General features: G+C 49.6%; 1 protein-coding gene across 1 annotated transcript in view; it reads right to left on the bottom strand.

Annotated features, from left to right (window-relative positions):
* Positions 1 to 4,676: 4,676 nt before the first annotated feature.
* The window catches only part of LOC131207590 (neurexin-3), a 102,767-nt gene continuing 85,898 nt past the window's right edge, over positions 4,677 to 21,545 (bottom strand). Inside the window, exons 16-22 of the mRNA XM_058200210.1 lie at positions 14,149 to 14,296; positions 13,319 to 14,076; positions 12,224 to 12,402; positions 11,983 to 12,154; positions 11,653 to 11,885; positions 7,370 to 7,688; positions 4,677 to 5,980 (exon numbers count right to left, since the gene is read on the bottom strand). Coding sequence (XP_058056193.1) covers positions 4,677 to 5,980; positions 7,370 to 7,688; positions 11,653 to 11,885; positions 11,983 to 12,154; positions 12,224 to 12,402; positions 13,319 to 14,076; positions 14,149 to 14,296 — 3,113 coding nt within the window. The remainder of the gene's footprint in view (positions 5,981 to 7,369; positions 7,689 to 11,652; positions 11,886 to 11,982; positions 12,155 to 12,223; positions 12,403 to 13,318; positions 14,077 to 14,148; positions 14,297 to 21,545) is intronic.

Below are 21,545 nucleotides of genomic sequence, written 5' to 3'. Positions count from 1 at the left end.
TTAATTTTTCATTGTTCTACCATCTTTACAAATTCTACAACTTAACAAATTATACAACTTTGGGTTTCTCATGGAATTTTGTTGCTCATAGTTAGTTGGTTTTATCCGCACAGCATCGTGAACATCGCCGCCGCACGAACTTGGTGTGATGGCTGCCAGAGCCAGAGTGCTACTGCACTGTCGGTCTGCACTGGTAGACTCTCTTCGTTTGTATCGCTACCAGGGGTCTTACACTAAATTTTAAACGTATTCTAAACCCGACTGCACCGATTTGTGTCTATGTCCATTCTTTCGTCTGTGAGCTACGCTTTTAGCAAGATTAAATTGTCTTTAACGTGCTTATAATGGGTTTCTATGGGTTTTTTGCATTCGTTCATGCCCTTCGGTTTGCTTGCAGTCCGGGGCTGCTGAACTGATTCTCGGTATCCGGGCATCGGGTGGTCGGAATTAAAACAGACCCAAATTGAAGTCGCCAATTATTGGTCAACCATAAGCCGGTGATCTGATCTTTCGTGCAACTGGTGCCGAAAACCTGACCCTCAGGAGCTCGCTGTACACAAGTTTATTGCCTTGCTCGTTACGCGCTGCTTCATTTCATTTTTCGCTTCATTCATCTTTCAGGAACTGAGCACAAAAAGACAAACTGCAGGATCCACATCCTAGTGAGACTGCCGAATACTCAGATGGTCCTAGTTCAGCCTTCCTGCTGCTGCCAGTCAGGTCGATACCGACCGCATCCGTCAAATGCGTTCCGGCCAGTAATCGTATTGCTAGTAGTAGCAGTGGTAGTAGTAGTATTAGTAGTAGTAGTAGTGTAGTTTTGGGCCTGCTATGGAATCTAAAGAAGCGGACACATTGTGTTACGAGGCTAGCATTTGCGCTTCCGCCACTAGCGGGGCCGGCGTAATCGATCCAAACAGTCATCGACTCTACGATTCTCAGTCAAATCCTTTCTTCGTCACATGTTCTTTTACTCGTTAAGGTGAAGCTTCCCACTATGATAGGTGCTGCTTCTCAGCCAACGTTGATTTGATTTTGTGTTGCATGACGTCCGATGGCTGCGTCTGGTTGATGCCGTGTGCCGGACGTGTTTCGGGATATAGGATAGGACCCGTATGGAGTAGCTTTCCTGGAGTGCCAACAACGTCTGAGTTGCTTATTATAGTTGCTTTTAGAGGAAGTGGAGGGAACGTAGCTGAAGGAACAGGTCTGTGCAGACAGGGACGAACGCTCTCAGTGTAAAGGCGTACAAACAGTACGTAGCAACACGCGGGGTAGCGTGCTGGCGCTAGGATTTGATACTACCTATCTAAGGGTGAGTAAAAACTAGATATAACAGGACTCGTTTACGTGACTCTCGTGACTCCTAGCGCTGTGGTGGCGCATTTCAGTTTGCGGCCATATAGGAGTCCCTGTTGCGGGAGGGGCCTCCTTGAAAGCGATAGGTAATAGGGAGGAGTGTTGCATGGCCTCACCCCGGTTGCCTTGAGAGCTGGCACGCACTCCCGCACTCAGCTCTCCACACCCAAAGTCCTACCGATCCAACCGAACTCGTGCTCGTGTATAGAAAAGATGCCCAATCAAAAACTGATATGTTAGACCATACATAGTGTAGCATGTATATATATGGGTGTATGTTTGTATGTGTGTATGCGTGTATATTTATCTATCTTCGCCCATCAGTTTGTCTCCCGCTTCGTGGTTCCGGTTGTTCGTAGCGTACTGCACAGGATGTCAACCCAAGTCTTCTGAGTTTCATCTTAGTTTCTTCGACAGCAAGGATAGGCGTGCTCGGTGTCACGGGTAGTTTTTTTTTATTGTTATCACTATTGATACGCAGCTTTTGTAGCACGTGTTGTCGGGACGTGAAAAATAATGTGCGGAGCAAAGGGAAGCTGATTTCTGATTGGTAAACGGCACGGCCCGACAAACGGAGTAAAGAGCGGAAGCCGTCAAAAGAATGAACACACAACCGCCCACCGAAAGCATAAATGGTCCTGTTTCTTACTTTTTTGCTATTATGGTCACATGAGGTCGCACAGCCTGTCCACTATGTCTAGCTCCAAACGAGGGATCGGCGCCCTGGGCAGATCCGCTAGCGCTCGACCGTGCGCTGCCATCCCACGGCCGGGCTACGAACAGCGCGCATCTTTACCGCATCTTATGAAGCGGAGGCTGTATCATTTTTGAGCACGTGTGTCTGTGTGTGTGTGCGTGTGGGTGCGTGGGTTGTGTGCTGATATCTTGTCGCGCTTTCGTCCATTCTTGCCCTACGATCGAAGTTTTGTAGGAGTTCACGAGAGAGAGAGAGGGACAGAGAGACAGTGCACTTACAATCTGAAATGGAATATCGAGAGTGTATAACTTTTCGTGTTCTTTTTTATCTTCGTAGAACTATATAAAATTCGGTGCAAGATTTAATTGGATTTGACATTTGTGGGGTTGTTGGTATGTTGTTGTTTCAAATCATTCTTCTTCTTTCTCTTCTTTTTTCGGGGGATCCATTTTCGGGGCGAACGACGAACAGTTGTGCTGTGCAGTTGGTCATCATAGAACAATCGAATCGCACAATCGCCTTCTTCCAGATTGACCCTACTAGCCGTTCGTTCGTGGTGTTCGTGCTGGAGCTTTTTATCATGTGTTGTCCCTCTTAGCAACTGGTCTGCGCCTGCTCGAGTGCTTCTCTCCCGGCAATTTAAATTCTTTGCTCGGAACCGAACTCATGTGGGTAGTTTGGAATTTGCCGAAAGCCAGTTTAGGAAAAGTGTAGTGTTCCGATCACCTAACGGGAACACATCGGACAGTAGTAGTATTGGCCAAATCATTTGCAACCAATACTGATCCATGATGGGGTTCTTTGGTAAACTTAAATGGTTCACAATCAGCAAGGTGCACTACCGAGGACGATGCAGGAGCCTAGTACGTTGGCCTTTAACGTTGGTCAACACGTGGGTTTGTTTGGTTGGTGATACAAAAATCCTTCTCTGGCGCCCTTCTACAGTACTTATACTTTAGAGACGCAAAGACGGTATGAACCAAAAAAGGACTCGTTACGAAACATTGAGCGGCCACAGATTGGAGAACAACATGCCACCATATGGTGGGTGCACCAACGCAATCGTTTTATCCTCGAAGGATATGAGCCTTAATTTAGACTTTAGTTGTGTCAATTCACGTGTAAAACTAACCGGAACTAACCTGAACCTTAAAAGACACGCGAGTGTGCAGTGGTTAGTGGCAAATGTTTTGTCCAATACCGTACATGTCGATCCTTTTTTGGTGCCTAGTGTAGGTGCCTAGGGACGTGTTGCTCGCAGGGTGTTCTGGTTTTCGCTCTTCATATTATATTAATACTAATCGGCTGTGTACATAATATATCTCTCTCTTCCCGCTATGGTCGGCTTTTTCCCCATTTCTCGGCTGATGGCCGCTTGGGGCCGGCTTTGAACCGGCCTTCGCGTTTCTTGGGGGAATACCCTCACGATTTCTTAGATTAGAGTAAATTTGTGCAGAAAAAACAATTTGCCATTACCGGAGTTCGGTGTAATAGAGTTTTCATTTCTTTTGCTTTCTTTGTTTGTTTGTTTGTTTGTTGCTTACTGGATCCTATGCTTAACGTAGCTTAACGTTACGGCCACCGTCTGCTGCTGCTCGGTGTGTCGCGCACATTATGATTAATTAACGTTGAACTAAACTCTACACGATGTTGACGCGGTGCTTTTGCTTTTGGCCACCCCGACTAACCCGAGGCCAAACCCGGTTGGGTGAACGGCTTCAGGTGGCGCAAAGGAACTCAGAGTGCCCAAAGGAGAGAGGGGGTTGTGGAGGAGAGAAAGCGAATCATTATCTCAGGTTGTCAGCTAGCCGGCCAAAAAAACCCCGGAATTCGAGCCCCCCCTCCCTCCACAAACCTTTTGCATCGCGTCCCACAGTCGAGCCGCGGTGATTTCTCACCAGCAGACCAATCTGGCCCCAAAGTGGCCCCGGGCGGGCCCATTCGCTTACAAGCTATCGTACTAAAAGTCCCCTCTCTTTCTCTCTCTCTCTATCGCTCTCTCTCTCACCAAGTTTTCTCGGTGTCTCTCCACTGTAGCCAACAATTCCAATCCCAGTGCTCGGTTTCTTAGGTTGTTACTAAAGCTTTCAGGTTTCGGTTCTCTCGGCCTCGCGCCCAATGTTCGTTCAATTCTCGCGGCTCGGAACCACGTTCCAGCGGCAGTTGTACCACCAGCTGTCCAGTGAAGCCCACCCCGGGCCAGGAATGCGTTTCAGGATGCGTGGTGCGAAATCAAAACAGGCTTAACATGTTGCGCAGTGTGCAGTGTAAGAGATTAACAATGAGTGCTCCTCCCCGGTCGGTCGCTTCTCTCCAGTGACGCTCTGGCCGATCGATCGGCATTCCTTTTCACTATACATGACCGCACTGGGCGCGCTGACTTTCTGACCGCTGCCACTCCTTCTGCCAGACCATACCCCGTCTATGTACACCCGCATTTTGTGCATCCGGTAACGTCCTTCACACCGACCACTAAACATGCCGGAACCTTACGCCCTAACACACTTGACAACAGTCGCATTCGGCCAATCCTGTCGGCCATTGGCTCGCACTGGTCCTTCTCGTAGGCCAATGACCGTTCGTGGGTTCGCTTTGTGCGTTCACCGAGGACGCACGGTGCTTAGACGTACCACTCCTTGATGTCCTTCGAGTTGCGGCTCTTCTGGCGCTGCGGCTGTGACATTCCGCCGGAACCACCACCGCCGCCGCCGCCGCCGCCACCGCCACCGGCGCCTCCGCCACCACCACTAGACTGCATGCTGCCCTTGTCGCTACCGCTACCGTTCAGCCCGCCGTAGCCCATGCTCATGCTGCCCCCGCTGCCCATCCCGTTGCCCGGGTGGCCGTGATGGCGTAGGGAACCGTTCAGGGGCAGCGTGCTGCCCCCGTTCGAGTGGTGCACGTTGTAGTGGGGCGGCGCCGACGGCTGGTGGTGTTGCTGCTGGTGGTGCTGATGCTGGGGCCCTTGCTGGTGGTGCGCTGGGGGCTGGGCCGCCTGCGACTGCTGGTTGTAGTGGTGCCCGCTGCCCGAGTTCCCGTGGGATCCTCCGAGCAGCGCCGCGCTCGGCCCCTGCCCGTACAGGCCGCTCTTGTCGTGCTCCGTCTTGTACGAGCGGTCCCCGTTCGACTTGATCCACAGGACGAGCAGGATGACGAGGATGACGGCGATCAGGGCCCCGGCCACGATGCCGATGATCATGGCCGTGCGCTCCTCGGCCTCCGAGTTGATCCGGCCGCCCTTGTGCTTCGGGAGGCGCGTCGGCGGCGGGTACGGCGGTTGCGGGTGCGGAGGATACGGGGGCTCCGGTTCCGGGTTCGGTGGTACCTCGGGGGCTCGCGTGGGCGGATGATTGGGCCGCAGCCCGGGGTACGTCTGCTGGACGGTCGTCCTGGATGGTTCCTCACCATCGCCCCCGTTGCCGTAGTCGGTCGCGGGACCAAAGTGTGCCCCGTGCGTATCGTCCCCGTCGTCGTCCGCGCCCGTTGACGCCGTCTGTCCACCGAACGTGGTGCCTTGCTCCTGGTTCCGGGACCGATCGGTCGTGGTCGATGGAGGCGTCTGCTGCTGCTGCTGCTGCGTGGTCGATCCGTACGTGCTGCTCAGCCCGACCGTGGTGCCGCCCGGCGTCGATCCGAACGTTGGCCGGCCGCCGGCCGTGGTGCCGGTGCTGGGTCCGAAACCGGTCGTGCCCATCGACACCGTGGTGCCGTAGCTTCCGTCGGGGGCCCCACCGTAGACGCTGGTGCCGTAAGCGCCCCCCGTCGTGCCACCGCTCGTCCCGCTCGTCGTGTCCATTTCGCTGGTCGTGTGGGACGGCGACGGCGAGTAGGAATCCGGCGTCCGACCCAGGGTCGTGAGGGAAGTCGTGCCACCGGGCTTCCGGTCGAAGTCGACGGTGGTGTACGTCAGGTCCGGACTCGTCTCTGCGGAACGGAACACAAAACGGGTCAGAACGGGTCCGGCTTTTCAGGGGGCCGAAGTGAAGTCGCCGGACGATGCGAAGATAATAGGAACCAAGGAACTGCTCCATTCAACCATTTCCCCTAACAACAAAGTGCAGCAAAGTAGACAATTATCTGAAATCTGTCATTGGGCCTAGGTGGGGTTTCCGGTAAGGGTGGATGCGCTCATCGAGCCGGGACTTCGGACCTACAGCATCGACTCACCCATAATCAAAAAGGGACGCTGTTGTACTTATTCGTATTTATGTCTTTCATCCACGAAAGTGTTTTTCGTTAGTGCGTGTAACATTTGGGCTGAAAAGCCCCGAGCCTAACACTTAAATGCTTTCGCCGTTTTTTAAATTAGTCTTATCCTTTAAAAGAAAGCTGTTGGGTTTTTATGACTCTCTACTCATATGTTTGCTAGCTGTTGTGATACTGTTGTTATTTTCAAAACAATGGTCCAAAAACAATTTCGAGTTTTAATTTCACTCCGCTTCTTGATGGGGAAAAATACCGTTCAAGTGAAGCAATGGCTTGAAAAGTGTTACGAAGACTTTGCTCCATCAGAAACAATACTAAAACGTCGGTTTGCGTACTTCAAACGTGCTCGTAGAGACAGATAACGCATCGGACGTCCAAATGAGGCGCTAACATCAGAAAACATTCAAACAATCCACAAAATCGTTTGGAATGATCGAAAAGTGATTAGTCAGTCAGCTAGCTGACGTTGTAAAGATATCAACAGAACGTATTGGCTTTATCGTCTTCTGAGCAGTGTTTGGTAAAGTAACAATCCGGAATTTTTGCGTCGATATGTGATGATGGAAACAATGGACGCTTCCCTTCACTTCGGGATCGAAACGATCGACATCAGTGGGGAAAGCAACTAGAGAACCTCGCCCAAAGGGTCCGAGAGCACAACGATCAACTGGACAGCTTATGGCCTCGGTAGTTTGGGATATTCGTGGTGTAATATTCATCGACTATCTTGCGAAGGGAAATACCATCAACAGTGAATATTGCGTTATTGCAGCTGCAGCCTATCTTGAGATAAAAGGCAAATCGTTCTACAAAAATTAAATAAAAAAAAAATAAAATTAAGCTGGGGACTATTCAGCCCATGTGTTAAGATAACGCAATTGTGTGGCAAGCTAGTTAGGTAAAGTCACATCCATTGAGTACGACTTGATCGCTCTGCCGGAAATTTGGTCTGGATCAGTATGTTTTCCTGGATTCTGGCCATACTTGAGACAATACGTGAAAAGACACAACGTTGACCTTTCCCGTCACAACTTCCCTGACAACCGCTCGCCATAAGGGCTGGAGTTTTGTGGGCTCGGAGCCTTCCCAAAGGCTGTTTCAACCTACCGGAACTTCTGGCCGTCGAAGAGGTGACCACCTCCGTCACCTCGCCGCTGCCGGAACCGGGCAGACAGTCTTCGTCGTCGCAGCCCGGCTTCTCGCCCGGCTTCCCGCGACCCCGCCCGCCGGACGCGGTCGTGGCCGTTTGCTTCGTCGGCGGGACGTACACCGGCGTGATCAGCTCGTCGCCGGAACCGTTCTCGAACGGGGGCGTGCACTCGTCCTCGTCGTCCCCGCGGCACCCCGAGCCGGCCCCGCTGAAGATCAGGTCGTCCATCACGCCCGGGTAGCCGCTGGCCGGTGTCTTGAAAGGATCGGAAGAGTTCTTCAGTTTAATTCTCACGGTCAGCTCACGCCCTCTGCTGAAGCGTGGTGCAGGATGAGCTCAATGGAAAATGGTGCCCGGTTGATGTGCGAGTGTTGTGCGTGCGTGCATGTGATTGTGGTGGGCGTGAGAAGGAAGGGTGTGATCCCTCGCCCGGTGACACAGTGTGGCGGCTGGCCGTTGGCGCTGCTGTGTGCGTTGCATAGACGAGGGCTGTTCAAAAAGTGTCGCGACATTTGAATTTCCGTGGGCTACGTATATCCGATTGTCGTGGCGTTAGGTCAGTGACTTATCTCAGTGACTTATGGTGAAAAGTTCGGCCATTTGGAGTAATCAGTCAATTTTTGGCAGCTGGTTTGCGTGGACAAGAATCGGCGATACCGTCTTTATCTACTACATCGGTTCGTAGCGTCGTCTTTTAATGCCCCCTTTAGTTTCCGGAACAGGAAAAGGTCACAATGGGCCAGATCTGGGGAATACGGTAGCTGTGGCATCATTAGTGTTTTGTGCTGCCCTGACATTCACGCAGAAACCACGATGCGTTTGAAGGAGTGCAACAACCAATGTTTGTTTTCCCACAAATCCGGACGTTTGTGGCGGATTGCTTCGAGCGAATTACGCGAATTACGTCGGAAATATTCCTTATCGACCGTTCTATCCTTTGGCAACATCTCATGATGCACCACGACCCTGCAATCGGAGAGAACTGTAAGCAAAACCTTCAAAGCTTGACCAAACTTGGTTCTCCGTGAGTTTTTTTTTGCTATCCATTTTTCGGAATAGAGAAAAAGTGACATTGAGTCAAAACACGTCCAAGAAAAACGGCTGTAAAAATGATGTAAAACTGATTCTTTAAAATGGCCGAATTTCTCACCATAAGGTTGCTACACATGTCAGAGCAACCCAACGCTACAAAGTCGGATATACGTAAATAAATCTACGTATCGGAAAATCGGAAATTCGAAGCAGAAATTCAGATGTCGCGAATTTTTTTAATCAGACCACGTATGTATGTGTGTGTGTGTGTGTGTGTGTGTGTGTGTGTGTTGGTGGTGCTGCAGGCTGCTTTCAGTGCGTTCGTGCAAAACTGTGCGAATGCTACACGAACAACTACTGGCAACGGCAGAGCAGTGCTATCTCCGAAGGGGGTCCAGCATCCGAGCGGCCGAGCGGAATGAAGCGGAATGAAGCGCGGCGCGTGCATGATGAAGGACTGGGTCTAATGGAAGGAGGTGTGGGAGGGTGTTGAAACCGGGGTGTATCGAACTGTTTCCAGTGGTTGTGTTTGACTCTTGAGCCTCCCGTCCTGTGTCTGGTGTCCTATTGCGATCGTTGTATGTGTGTGTTTGAATTTGAGTTTCTGTATTGCATTCGAAAGGGGTTGACGGGAAATGCGTGGTGGGGCGGAGTGGGTGGTGGAGTGTTTCGATTGCAGCTGGTTAAACAAACGACATAACGACAAAGTTCGCGAAAAACAATCGCAGCGACAACAGTTCTTTGGCCATTGCTTTCGCCTTCTTTGCGCTCCCATTCGCTTCGGTTTCGCGTTTTGCTATGGGGTCTTGAGTGCATCTCCTGTGTGCAAGTAAAAGGAAAGGACAAAGTTGAGAAACTGTCGGTTGGTTGGCTAGTGGGCTATCGGGTTACAGGTCTCACCCTCTTTCGGTAAGTCCTTTAGTAAGAGAGTCCGGGTGGGGTCGTAACGAAATCGCGGCGAAATAAACCAAACCCATAATCGGGACAGAAAGGAAACCGGGTGGCAGAACAGAACAGAGGGCAAAGTTGTGGTGGTGGCCACCAAATGTCCACTGGCCAGCCAGCTGCACGTTGTGGGTCATTTAAAGTTTGCTGGAGCTGGAGCAAGTGCCCTTATTTTTATCGTTTCATTAGCGAGGCTTAACGAAAGTTCTCCGTGACGGAAACGAGCATACTTTACAAAGAATTTCTGTTAAAACACTTCTTACTACCTGAACCTGTGGACGAAGAGTGTAGGTGAATGTTCTTGCCCACGAACTTTGTGGAGCTCACATTGAAGACATTGATGATCGAGATTCAGCCCGCAGCAACATCGTCTCATAAACCACAAGACACAGGCAAGTATGTGAACTGATGTAAACACGTATGGTAGGTCGTCAACTCATTCGTCAAAAGCACATTTCATTGAAGCTCGTTTCCATCTCGATGGCTATGTTAATAAGCAGTATTGTGGTTCGGAAAACCCACACATCGTGCAAGAGAAGCCAATGCACCCACAAGGAATGACTGTTTGGTGTGGATTTTGACGGATTGGTTCTTCGGCGAAATTGAACCTGAGAATTTGGACGGCATTTGTTTTCAACAGGACGGCGCTACGTGCCATACAGTGACAGTCACAATCGATATTTATGTCATGGGAACAAACCAGCAGCCATTGACCACCTTAAGACCCAAATTCAAGTTGCTATTGACGAAATAGGACCAGATATAATCATCAATGTACTCAAAAATAGGTCGACCGAATGAGCTACTGCCAAGCCAATCGCGGTAAACATTTGACCAAAATTGCTTTCCATAAAAAATGAGATGAATTAACCTTTCAAATATACTGTGTTCTTCTGAGAGTAAAAAAACCTTTTAAATAAATGTTCAAGCATCGGAAGATATTCCACCGGTTTGTTTAAAATCGCATGAAAAAATGTACGCTTTCTTAGCACTGAATTCGTCTTCAAAGTTGGCGGCGATGAGCGACGGTGCACAATCTGACAATTAAATAATAGGAGTGTCAAAATAAGTAGGCGAGGGTCCAACAGCCCTTCTCGTAAAACAAGTATTGACGCTAGTTCCTGTTCCAATTTTTCACTTCGGACTCGCAATCTGCGATGTGACGTTTTTCTACAGCAGATGGTCACAGGAGATCATATCCGGTGACGATGCGGTGCTCATTTGACTTTGGATTTGCTACCACAAACTCAATAATCTGGCAAAAAAGGAGCTCAGACAAATTTTCAGTAACTAAAATGGTCATGGCTACCGGGTCCAGATGTAGAGGCTCAATCGAATCGATCCTAACGAATTGAACTTACTAGCGTAGTCTACTAAGTTGCTCTTGCTGTTTGAGCACTGCCGAGAAAGCGTAGCAAGGATGTGTTTTGCGTCACAATTGGTCAATTGGTTGGTCACGTCACAGGAGGCACAATTGGTCTTACATAGCACATCGAAACGTTGCGCCTAAGTACGTCGATTGAAAATACAAAATGTCAGAATCTGTAGTGGTATCAGTGTTGGTATTTCTTAGACTTTATGCTTCTGTTTTGAATTGACTGCTTTGCCTCGTATGTACAGAAACACAGCGCGATTCGAAAACGTGAGCGAGGTACGGTGTTGATATTAACAAACGGCGTGCGGTGATTCTTGTTGTTGTGCAGCATAAATTAAACTCAAGTGTGCATTAGTGCAAAGCGTGAACGGGCAGAAGAACACAGTGGACAGTTGGTTAGTTCCCGTCTTCGTAACGTGAACGGCACCGAACAGGACACTCACTACAAAGCTAAGAAACATAGTAGACCCCCCCGCCCCCCGTTGGTAAGAGGGGAAACAATGAACTAAGCACTGCTCGCCGAATGCGCTGCGTGGCACATACGGATTCGACGTAGGAACAGAGAACAACTCCAAACGAAAGCTAAGAAAGGTGCACTTGGTGGCAAGTAACTTTGCAAAACGGTTTGTACAAAATCAAACGCGTAACTAATCGGAACAATGGGTGCGGACAGCAAAAGGTTAGAACAGAACCAAGAACCAGAACACAAACAAACAGTTCGATTAACCACACTGGACGCAATGGAGTAGTAAAGTAACAGTAAGATTCAAAGAAAAAACGTAACGATTAAAACAGAAATTCAGAGAGAGAGAGAGAAGGTAGAGAAATAGAGAGACAGAGAGAGCATTTTCGAGATACGAGAAATTGCTTTTCGTTTAAAGTTCTAACCTGCTGCATTCTTTGGTCATTTCTATCTAAAACGCCAGTTACCAATTGTACGTCGCCCCGTACGTTGATGTGCGGATCGCGCTCCGCGGCCAGGTCGAGGACGCGCAACCGGTTGACGGACAGACCGGCGATGACACCGCTGAAGGGGCGCTCGATGCGCGACCGGCCGTTGCGCGCGATCTTACCACCGACCTGGATGTTGGCCATCGAGGTGAACACAGTCGACTGGTGCCCTGTGTGGAAGGACGGCTCGTTAGTGGACTTGTACCGTACACCCGAAGTTCTCTCGAAGCGCAGCTCGATGTCAGCGATGGTGGTCCTGAAGCTTACCGATCGACGTCACTGTCTGGACGTTGTAATCGTCGATCTGCAACGTAGCGTTAGCGCCAGTTCGGGTGAAGCGCACGATGTGGTAGTTATTGTCGTTCACCTTCACGGCCACCTCACCGAGGGGCAGATCTTGTGTGCCCACGTTGTACACGGTGAACACGTTGCCCTCGACCTGGAAACGGGGCAGGATGGCAGGATAAGATGAGCGGAAAAGCCTTCGCGTCTGTGCTGCTCCACTTACGATCTCCATCTCGATGTAGTCCTGCGTGGTCGAGCTCTCGATGCGCAGCAGAACGGCATCGGACTTGGTAGTAACGAAGCCGAGCGCTATGCTGTCCTCCTCCGTGTCCGGCTGGCGACCCGGCGGAAAGTTGTACTGTATGAGGCCCTTGCTGTTGCTGAACTCGTACGAAATGGATTCTGTTAGAGGTTAGAGACGGAGTAGCAGTGAACGAGCGTTTCGTACAAATACCATTACCAATACCAGTTGGTTCTCTAACAGAAGACCTCGTCCCTGATCTGACTGAATTTGTGACACTGACGAACGTTTGCCTAACTTCCGGTGGGTCTCTTGCCGAAGTGTGCAGATTGGGGTTGCAACAATCTTCTTCTTACGCCTCGTCCATATTATGGGATTTTTCTGCTGTTTTTTGGCTATGCTGGCGTCCACACTAGCAACTTATGGGCGTAAACTCCGTTAGCTCCAGTGAATGAAATGACTCTTTGCTTTGATTTTTCAGTTTCTTTTTTTTTCTCCTTCTATTGCCGACTTAGTCATGATCTGGTCCGCTGTCGAAAAAGGCTGTCCCTCTTTTGGACAGCCAGAAAATCAGGCCAAATTTGGCTGAAACGCCCAAATTGAAAAAATGCGTGAAATATTTCATCAATAGAAGGAGCTCAACAGCAAATCAAAGTATCTCGCGACACTCCAGAAAAAGATTGACAGTTTCTGGGCCTACCAACCATTTTTGCCCAGTTTCTCATAGTGTTGACGCCGGGTAAGACTTGCCCAACTAACGCTCAAAGTTTCTATAACATCAACAACGTTTCCTCTTCTAATATTCCTGGATCTAATCGCCTAGTCGGATGTAATCTTAATGATTTCCTCCATCAGACAGTGCAAGTCTAAAAGAGTTTATCAGTCGGAGCACTGGCAGCTTGTAGTGGATGATTCCATGCCAATCCACCAGACAGTCAGTAAAACCAACTTGGTCAGCACATCCTGAATTGAGCGTAGCCAGCGTTAACGTCAAACGTTTGACACCCAAGCGACCATGTTTGAGACGTAGTAGACGTCAATGCTAAGGAATCCCATCGCAGCCGACGCTCTACGTACCATCGTAACAGGTGGGACCGGTGAAGGAGGTCATGTCACACTCGCAAGCATAGGCGTTCCACTGCTGCACACAGACGCCCCGGTTAGCGCATGCATTCTGGCTGCACTTGGTCGGCCCTTCGCAGCCGGACACCACCAGCGAGCTCGGCACGACGGCGTCCTCCGTCAGGCTGGGCGACGTGTCGGCCAGATCGACCGACGCGATGCAGCCCTCGAACCCGGAACGCGACGCAATGCTCGCCGGCAGCCGCGTGTACATGTCCTTGAACACGCCGCCCACGTAGAGGATTCCTTCCAGCTCCAGGTGCATGTTATTGCCGGTCGCGGTATAGATCTCGATCGACTCGTCCACCGCCAGGGTGTGCGTCTTGGGGCCGGGCCGCCGGATGCTGACCGAGTGCCACCGATTGTCGTTCATGTGGATGCGCGCCTTATCGCGCAGCGTAATCGCCCCGTCGCCCAGATCGAACACGTAGTGAATGTGGCCGTTCACGAGCTCCACCCCCAGGAAGTCCGAGCGCTTGCCGCCGTTGAAGAACAGCAGGCCGTTCGGTTCGAGCGTTTTGAAGCGGAAGTCGATGAACACGGACGAGTATGCCTTCAGGATCGGCAGGCCGACGTACGAGTGCTTCGAGCGAAACGTGGCCGGCAGGTACGGCGAACCGGGCGGCGAGTTGACGAACCGGGCCGTCAGCTTGAACGTGGTCGTCGGCAGCGATGACAGCTCGGGACCGAGCGTTTTCACCAGATCGATGTACCTTTGGAGCAGAGGACACAAGGGTTAGGCGTCGTGGTTGGTTGGGTGGGGGCTGCGCAGCCCGATCAGTTACCGGTGGCCGTTGTAGACGAATCCCTGCAGCTGGCCGACAAAGTTGGGCATGGCGGCCGTCATCTGGATCTCTTCTTCCGCGTGGAACAGCCCGCCCAGATGGATCGACTTCACTTCGAGCGTGCTGTGACGTCCCAGGATGGCTTCGGCTGTCGATCAGGCCGTTGGAAAGGAGAGCGGAAAAAAGAGAACAACAAGGCAACATCCAGTAAATGGTGGCCGCGTACAACGGAGCCGGAACTACAGGGAACAGCGGGCGGATAGGCCGCTCCAGGGCGCGGCTAACAGAGCTAACGGGCCGCCGGAACTACGTGTAACATGTTCATACCGTGATCAAGGCGGGGCGGGGGTAAGCGGATTCTCCTTCTATTCAAGGACTTGTTGTAGGAGTAAGGCGTGGGGACGGGGCTGGGGCTCAACTAGTGAGGACAGACAGAAGGCATTCAAAATCCGAAATGAAAATGGAAACCGAAAAAGGACAACAGGACAACATCGAACCTAAACATCGTACAGGCAGGCACAGGGGGTGTGTTTGATGCAAGGGAGGACGATACGACACTTGGGTTCCCCCATGGTCGGTGGTCGGTTCGGTTGATGCACGCTGCGTCCCTAGGGGAAATGCGAACGGTTTCCAGGCTTGTGTGTATGTGTGGGGACCAGTATGCTGGGATGCTTGGATCTTAGAGAATGATCGGCTTAATTAGTAAAAAAAACTTATTGGGAAAACATTGAGTGAGAACTGGAGCGAAACAAATGGATAAGAAAGTATTAAAATGGACCATAACCAAAATGGTAAATGTTTGATAGACATGCTAAATGGATCCACTATCCGTGTCGAAAACAATGTTAACATAAAACATAGAACAATGATTCAAAATAACCCTTCCAAACAAACCAACATATAAACAAAATAGGAAGGCAGATCGACATTAGTTGAGGGTAAAAGCTGTATCGGAGGTAAAAGAGTGAACCTAAGACCTAAGAGCAAAAAGAAAGTAAAAGCAAAAATGAAATAAATGAATAAATAAAGAGTGACTAGGACGATCTTGCCAGATGGGTGAGAACTAGGAATAAACCATGGGCCACTGTAACGCAACACAGGTTAAAAAAATAGAAAGCAAAACAATCCAACATTCAATTTCAAACCAAGGAAAATGTATGGTAGACATGCGATAAATGGATCCCCTAATCGTGTCGATTGTAATGGTGCAAAGGTAAACGATTAATGATGCTACGAATGGAAGAAATGATAGTAGAAGAAAATAAAACATTGAATCGAAATAAACTTTCCAAACAAATAAATTGGATCGCTCATAATAGAAGGCAAAAGCAAACAAAACCAAGGCAAGAGTAAAACCGAAAGAGAGCGAGTAAATAAGAAGTTCCAAAGACGATCATTCGAGACAGATCAGTAACGGAGAGCGAATCGCCGCGAAACGAGCAGCTGCCGGTGCCAGGCCAATGACTACCACTACACTAAGCCGCAAGCACTACGCCACGAACAAGGCATGCGTGAATCGGTGTCGACGGATCGAAAATACGTACACGTGGAGTTTACGTACGGTCAAAACAAACTTTCAGTAACGAGTGCACGATCAGTTCGATCAATTGGGTGGATTTGGGGGTCGGATACAGGGGGTCATTGTCACTAATCGCTGTGCGCTAATTTGGGGGGAGGTGAGTGAGCTATCGGGCATCGGTCGGGGAATCGGTGGCCCATCGCACACCGAGTCCTTCGGGCCGTTTCGGACACTATGTGGATTTTGGGTCGGGAGAGGTGAAGGGAGGGCGGGTACACGGTGTGCAGCTTACGGTGTGCGCCAGAGCCAGTGAGTACGCCGGTGAGCCAATACACATGTGCTGATAGGTAAGAGGCTTTACGGAGGCTTTACGGTGAACTACTACGGAGGCCTTCAGAGCGTACGCCAACAATCGCCACTAAGTGCTGCGTGACCGAGCTTCTGGAGTTTTTGGGGGTCCACTGATCGCGGTCGCCCGGTGGTGCTCGTGGACCACATACACATTACGAGTACGAGTGCTATGCAGAGGCTACGCAGGCTTACAGTAGAATCTATAGGTGTAACTAAAAGGTGGACACAAATAGCTCGCGCAGCACGTTCCACATTCATTCTAGCAGCGGTGGTACGCAAAGGAGTGGAGGTGAAATCTATGAACACAGGACCAAAACAAAGACAATCCAGGGTCAGCGAACCATGGGTTGCTCCCGAAATGGGCTGCTGGTTGGCTTGGCCTTCCGGCGAAACCATTGGTGAACTACATCGGTAAACGCATTGCAAGCGACAGCAGAGTAGAGTTACGAGATCGCCAACAGTGGCCGAACAGAAGGAGATAGTCTAAGCAAGGAGCTATTGAAAACAGAAGAGTGGCGCGCATATGTTTGAATGCATACAGCTTCAATTGGTTGCCGTGTGAGTTTTGTTTGTGATAAGTAACCGTCACTGTGTGCCGCTGTGGTCGTGTTGCGCTTTAGTATATAATGTAAGAACCGGGCTCGTTTGACGTGTGTGACTCTGCTACGCGTCCCGCGTAGTGTTAAATCTGTACACGAACGTCGGAATGTGTAACCTGCTGTCTCGATCTTGACTCGAACCTTGCTGGTAACAAAAAAGATCAAGGAAATCATCGCCAGCCCCACCAGTGGCACTGAGCTGTTAAACCAGACGAGTTAAACCAGACGTCCATGAGAGTCTACGTTTCCAGCACAGGAAAACATTATCTACGGCGCAATCGTTCAGTCCAGCCATTGACTGGTCGTGGAGGGTAATGTAAATAAAATTTATTGTTCTCAATGCACGGTGAATGTTTTTTTTGTTGGAGAAAAAATTTAACTCGATATCAATAAGTTGCTCACTGTAAACAACAACAACTTAAAGCCGCTGGAAAGGTCACCGGTGCCTCACGGTACCTCCTGTAGCGTGCCTGTAATTGGTTACTTTACAAACGGAGTTCTGCCGTTACCGTTTTCTTGCAACGATTCAATTTAGATCGTAGTGACTTTTGACTTTCTTTTTGCGAATGAATACCGTTTGTTACCTGATCGCTCGTCATACTCAGCTTCTGAACAGTATTTTATGGAGCCACTTTAAGAGGCGAAACACATTCTTTTGAATGTGGAGAATGTATCTTCGTTGAGCTTTTTGCTACAACATATTTTTCGAACAGGCTCTCATTACGCTTGAGTGGATGGTCATAAAAAATTAAATAACCTACCGGTCATAAACACTCTCAAGTAATACGGTCACCATTCGGAAACCTGAATGTGGCAAACATTGTACTTTGAGACAACGTTTTGCATTTTATTGCATAACTTCAGGCTGGGGTTTAGGCAATCGGCGTTCTAGAGGTTTACTGTTGAGGCGAAAACCGCCTTCAGATGAAGGCAACGCGTGTTTTGGCCCATTTCTGGATGAGCCACCGTTTGGAAGTCCCAAGAGGACCTCCGAATGCAATAAACGTAATGCAACTCCAATTACTGTGTGGCCTCGGCTTATTGTTTTTTGCCGTCTAGATTTCAGAATTGAACACATTTTTGTATGAACCACAAATGTTCGTGCAGAAATACTACAAGAGTGTAAAAGGTTAAATGTTCGGCAGGTAGGACATTTGGTTGCCCTGTGGCGGGTATGCACAGACTAGTAAGTTGGAGTAAGTTGGCCCGATCGATGCAAACGGGACGTGTGTTCTAAACGGTTAAACTTCTACTGAATCGTGGTTTCGTGGTTGAACTGTGACTTGCAAAGAACGTGCAAAATGTATCATATCAATTGTGTAAGCCGTGTGTAGAATAAATACAGACGAATTTCGATCAACCTAAGGTCACGTGTGACGCCTACATGGTGTGTGCCTATGTGGGGGTGTGTGTAGCAAGTGTGGAACCGGCGTGTGCGAGCTATTGTAACAACATTACGGATAAGGACAAAAAATGGTGGCTGGTGAACTGGTGAGCTGGGCATATCGACCTAAAGGTTACGGTACTGTGCGTGTGCGTTCTTGTAGTGGGCAGGTGTAGGTGGTTGTGTGGCAAACATACGTTACGATTGCTGGTTAGTGATACGTTATCGTAATAATTAGGTTATCATACGGTAATCATAACATTAGCGTTTACGCTTGGATAGCAATACGGGTAAGATGAAAACAAGAGAGAAAAGAAGAACGGAACTAACATAACAAACTGGTAAAAAATTTTGGTGCACATAAAGTAGCGCCCTGACGTTCGGTAATTTTGTACGCGATCGCGACGTCCGCCTCATTTGCTGGGCAGGTTTAAACAACCCTACGCAAGCCTCTGGCTTTCAAGTAGATGGAGACAATTTAGACTGAGCTCCGCAGAATGCGTTTCAGCGTAGCTCTTTCGACCCGGTCCCGAGTTCGGTGTCGGTAGGTGTAACGGGACGGTATAAGACAGCAAACGACAGCTTGTTGGTTAGCATTGTGGCAGTCAGTAAGAGGGCAGGGCAGGGAGCGATAAGTATCGTCGAGATGAGGGCATGGTATAGGCGAACGAACTGTGACGGGAGATCGAGACCACTAGGTAGATGAATGAACGTGGTGAATGAATTTCCCGAACCTTATGAAAATGCGAAGCAAATCGGGGATGAAACGAGTGCCACTAGGAACTCGGAACACAAACCCTATGGAAGCGATGAGTTACGTGTAGCAGGCCGCTCAGACAGTTGCATTATCTGGTTCCGATCCACCGAACCCTCGATGGTTCACAAAGCAGTTTGGATGATTTCGGTCGAACCTAGGGCCACGTGGAAAACAATCTCATCATGGCGATTTCCCCGGAACGAAGAAGAAAATAAATCAATCCCTCGCTACTGGGCGGGAAACGCTCTGAAACTCTCAGGTAATTTCGAGAGCGATATCGAAACAAACCAAAAAAAAACATAACCGGTAATGGCTGTAAAACAATGCGCCACATATTGGGCCTCACTTGGGGAGGTGAAAAATGATGATTTATTTCGAGCCCTTCAATTAAATGGGTGAAAAAGCCCAATACCTATCGACCGGCCGGTTTGGTGTCGATTTTCACGGAGCATAAAAACATGAAAAACCGGCCAAGTAATCGAAAACCGGCCACGAACAATTCCAATTAAAAGTACAAATTTTCAATACTGCACCGAGAAGGAGCTGGATCAGCTATCAGCGAGGCCAACGCAATCTGCTGGCGGTGCGTGTTGCCGGCTCGCTGGGACGTAGATCGCGGGCTGACTGGCAATAATTCAAATTGACGTACTTTTTTAAGGCCGGTGTGTAGGCGCTAATTGTACAACGAACGAGTGGGGATGTCACCGTGGGGAAATAATTTTGCACTTTTGTTGAACCCGAATGTCCCGAATGTTGTCGCCGGTCTACGGCCCTGATGTGTGTCGCATAATTACTGCGGGCGTGATGCAGGCGGCCAGCGCCAGTGGACACTATGATGAATACATACGTACAGTTGTTCGGTGAGTTCGACATGAATTGGGCACCAAATGGAGCGGCAAATGCAGGCGGCACGTGAGCTACCAGGCGCCTCCACCGTGCACCCAAAGCTCACAGTTCTTCAGTGAGTTACGTTTATTTTGTGTTAGCAACATTATTTGCAACACATGTTGCAAAGGCACTTCACACTCGATGGAATGGCCAACGGTTTAGCATTGGCATAACCAACACGAAACAGTCTCCTCATCGTGTGGTATGAAATCATTAATTTTATTACAATTTCACCGAGTTCATGCAAGTCGCCGGGATGGCCAGCAGCCTGTATTGTTGACGGGTGCCGATTGCGGATTCCCCAGAACTGCGGACGAACGAACGCAGCTGCGCACAGCAAACGCGTGACAGGGTAGCCGACGATCCTTGTATGCATGTTTCACGATTATCGGCTCTGTAATAGGCTCAGCATTACGATGCACTCGAGCGATGCAACACGGAAAGAGAGAGAGAGAGAGAGCGAGGGAGCGATGCCACCACGGAGGGAATCAAAGATAATATCTCGTTACGGCAAACTTGAACGCACGCTGGGAGCTTGGGGTTCGAACGGAGTGTGTACCGCCTCCTAATGGCGGAACATGGCGGTGATTTGTTGAATGGCATACCCTCATCCGCTTCCCCCACTAAACTAGACTCGTCGGGCTGCGAAATTAGTGTGCTTCAATTTGATTCCCATCACGACGCGAACTGTCCTCTCGAGTTCCGGGGTTTTGAATGGGGCTTACTTCAACCCGGTCACAAATTAATAATATTGAACGGAACAACTCCCGGTGGTCGCAACATGTACTTCAATTAGAGTCCATTACGCCCCACAATCACAGCACTGGGCGGACGGACGGACGGAAAGCCAGCTCGGTTTAAAATCAATTTTAACATCATACATTTCTCTGTTGCCAGGAATTCCCACTTCTTGCCTACAATTGTCATACCAGAACACACCTCACACAACACCACCGCAGCCTATAAAACGCAGTGGATGGCGTAGTATACAGTGCAGGACAAGGTCAGGATGCCCACGAATGTACAGTGATGGCTCCGCATTTGGTAACAATATTGAAGAAAGGTCAACAATCAAAACCATATAACATATTAAAGGGTTTCTCCTCCAGCGTCCTTCTAAAACTCGTGGAACTCGAGCCGACACCGGTGGAGTATCGCATTTTGTGCTCAGCACTGTGAAGAAAACTATTTTTATTACAACCATAAACGCACCCATAAGTCCCAGTCCAACAGGTCGAATGGTTTAATTAATTTAAATGTCAGCCGAAATCTGCGTCGACCGGATTCCCCAGAAGGTGACTAGGGGTGGGCGCTAACGTCGGGGTTTTCCGGAATGTTCCGATAAAGGATCCGGCCCAATAAGAGACTGAGCACAGAGCACAGGACTTGCATTACGTAAGCGCTTGGTTATGGTTGGAATTTTGCGAATCCGGGGACGACCTCAATTGGGAAAATGTTAACATACGCCTTCCGAGAGAGAGAGAGGTCGACACGAGACCGAGTGCACCGGTTTCTATACGTTGGAGATGATTGGCCGTCAAAGCCATTCCCGATGGCTTCAAGCAACTCCAGAGCGCCTCATAAAGATTCTACCTAAATTAACGCACACATCGGCGGAGAGTAATGGTCCCGAGTGCACTACTTCGAGGTGGCTTCCACGAGGTTTTGCCCCGTTCGAATGGGCGGTATTTTATGCTTTCGTTTACGGGGAGCTTTCGGTTTACATTGGTCGGCCACGACGCCGACCGCAAATTCCGCCGCACGTGGCTCTGTGATCAAAGCCTCATCACCATCAGCGACCGATCGGAGAATGTTGGAGAAAGCAAGCCAAAGAAAAATTCGAAGCCGGAGGGTTCAAATCTGGATCGGATCCCTTCACCTTTTGCATGGTCTGTAAAA

This window comes from Anopheles bellator, chromosome 2, assembly GCF_943735745.2.
Source record: "Anopheles bellator chromosome 2, idAnoBellAS_SP24_06.2, whole genome shotgun sequence".
NCBI classification, from domain to species: Eukaryota; Metazoa; Arthropoda; class Insecta; order Diptera; family Culicidae; genus Anopheles; species Anopheles bellator.
Note: the sequence above shows the minus strand (reverse complement) of the source record. Positions and strands in the feature narration are given on the sequence as shown.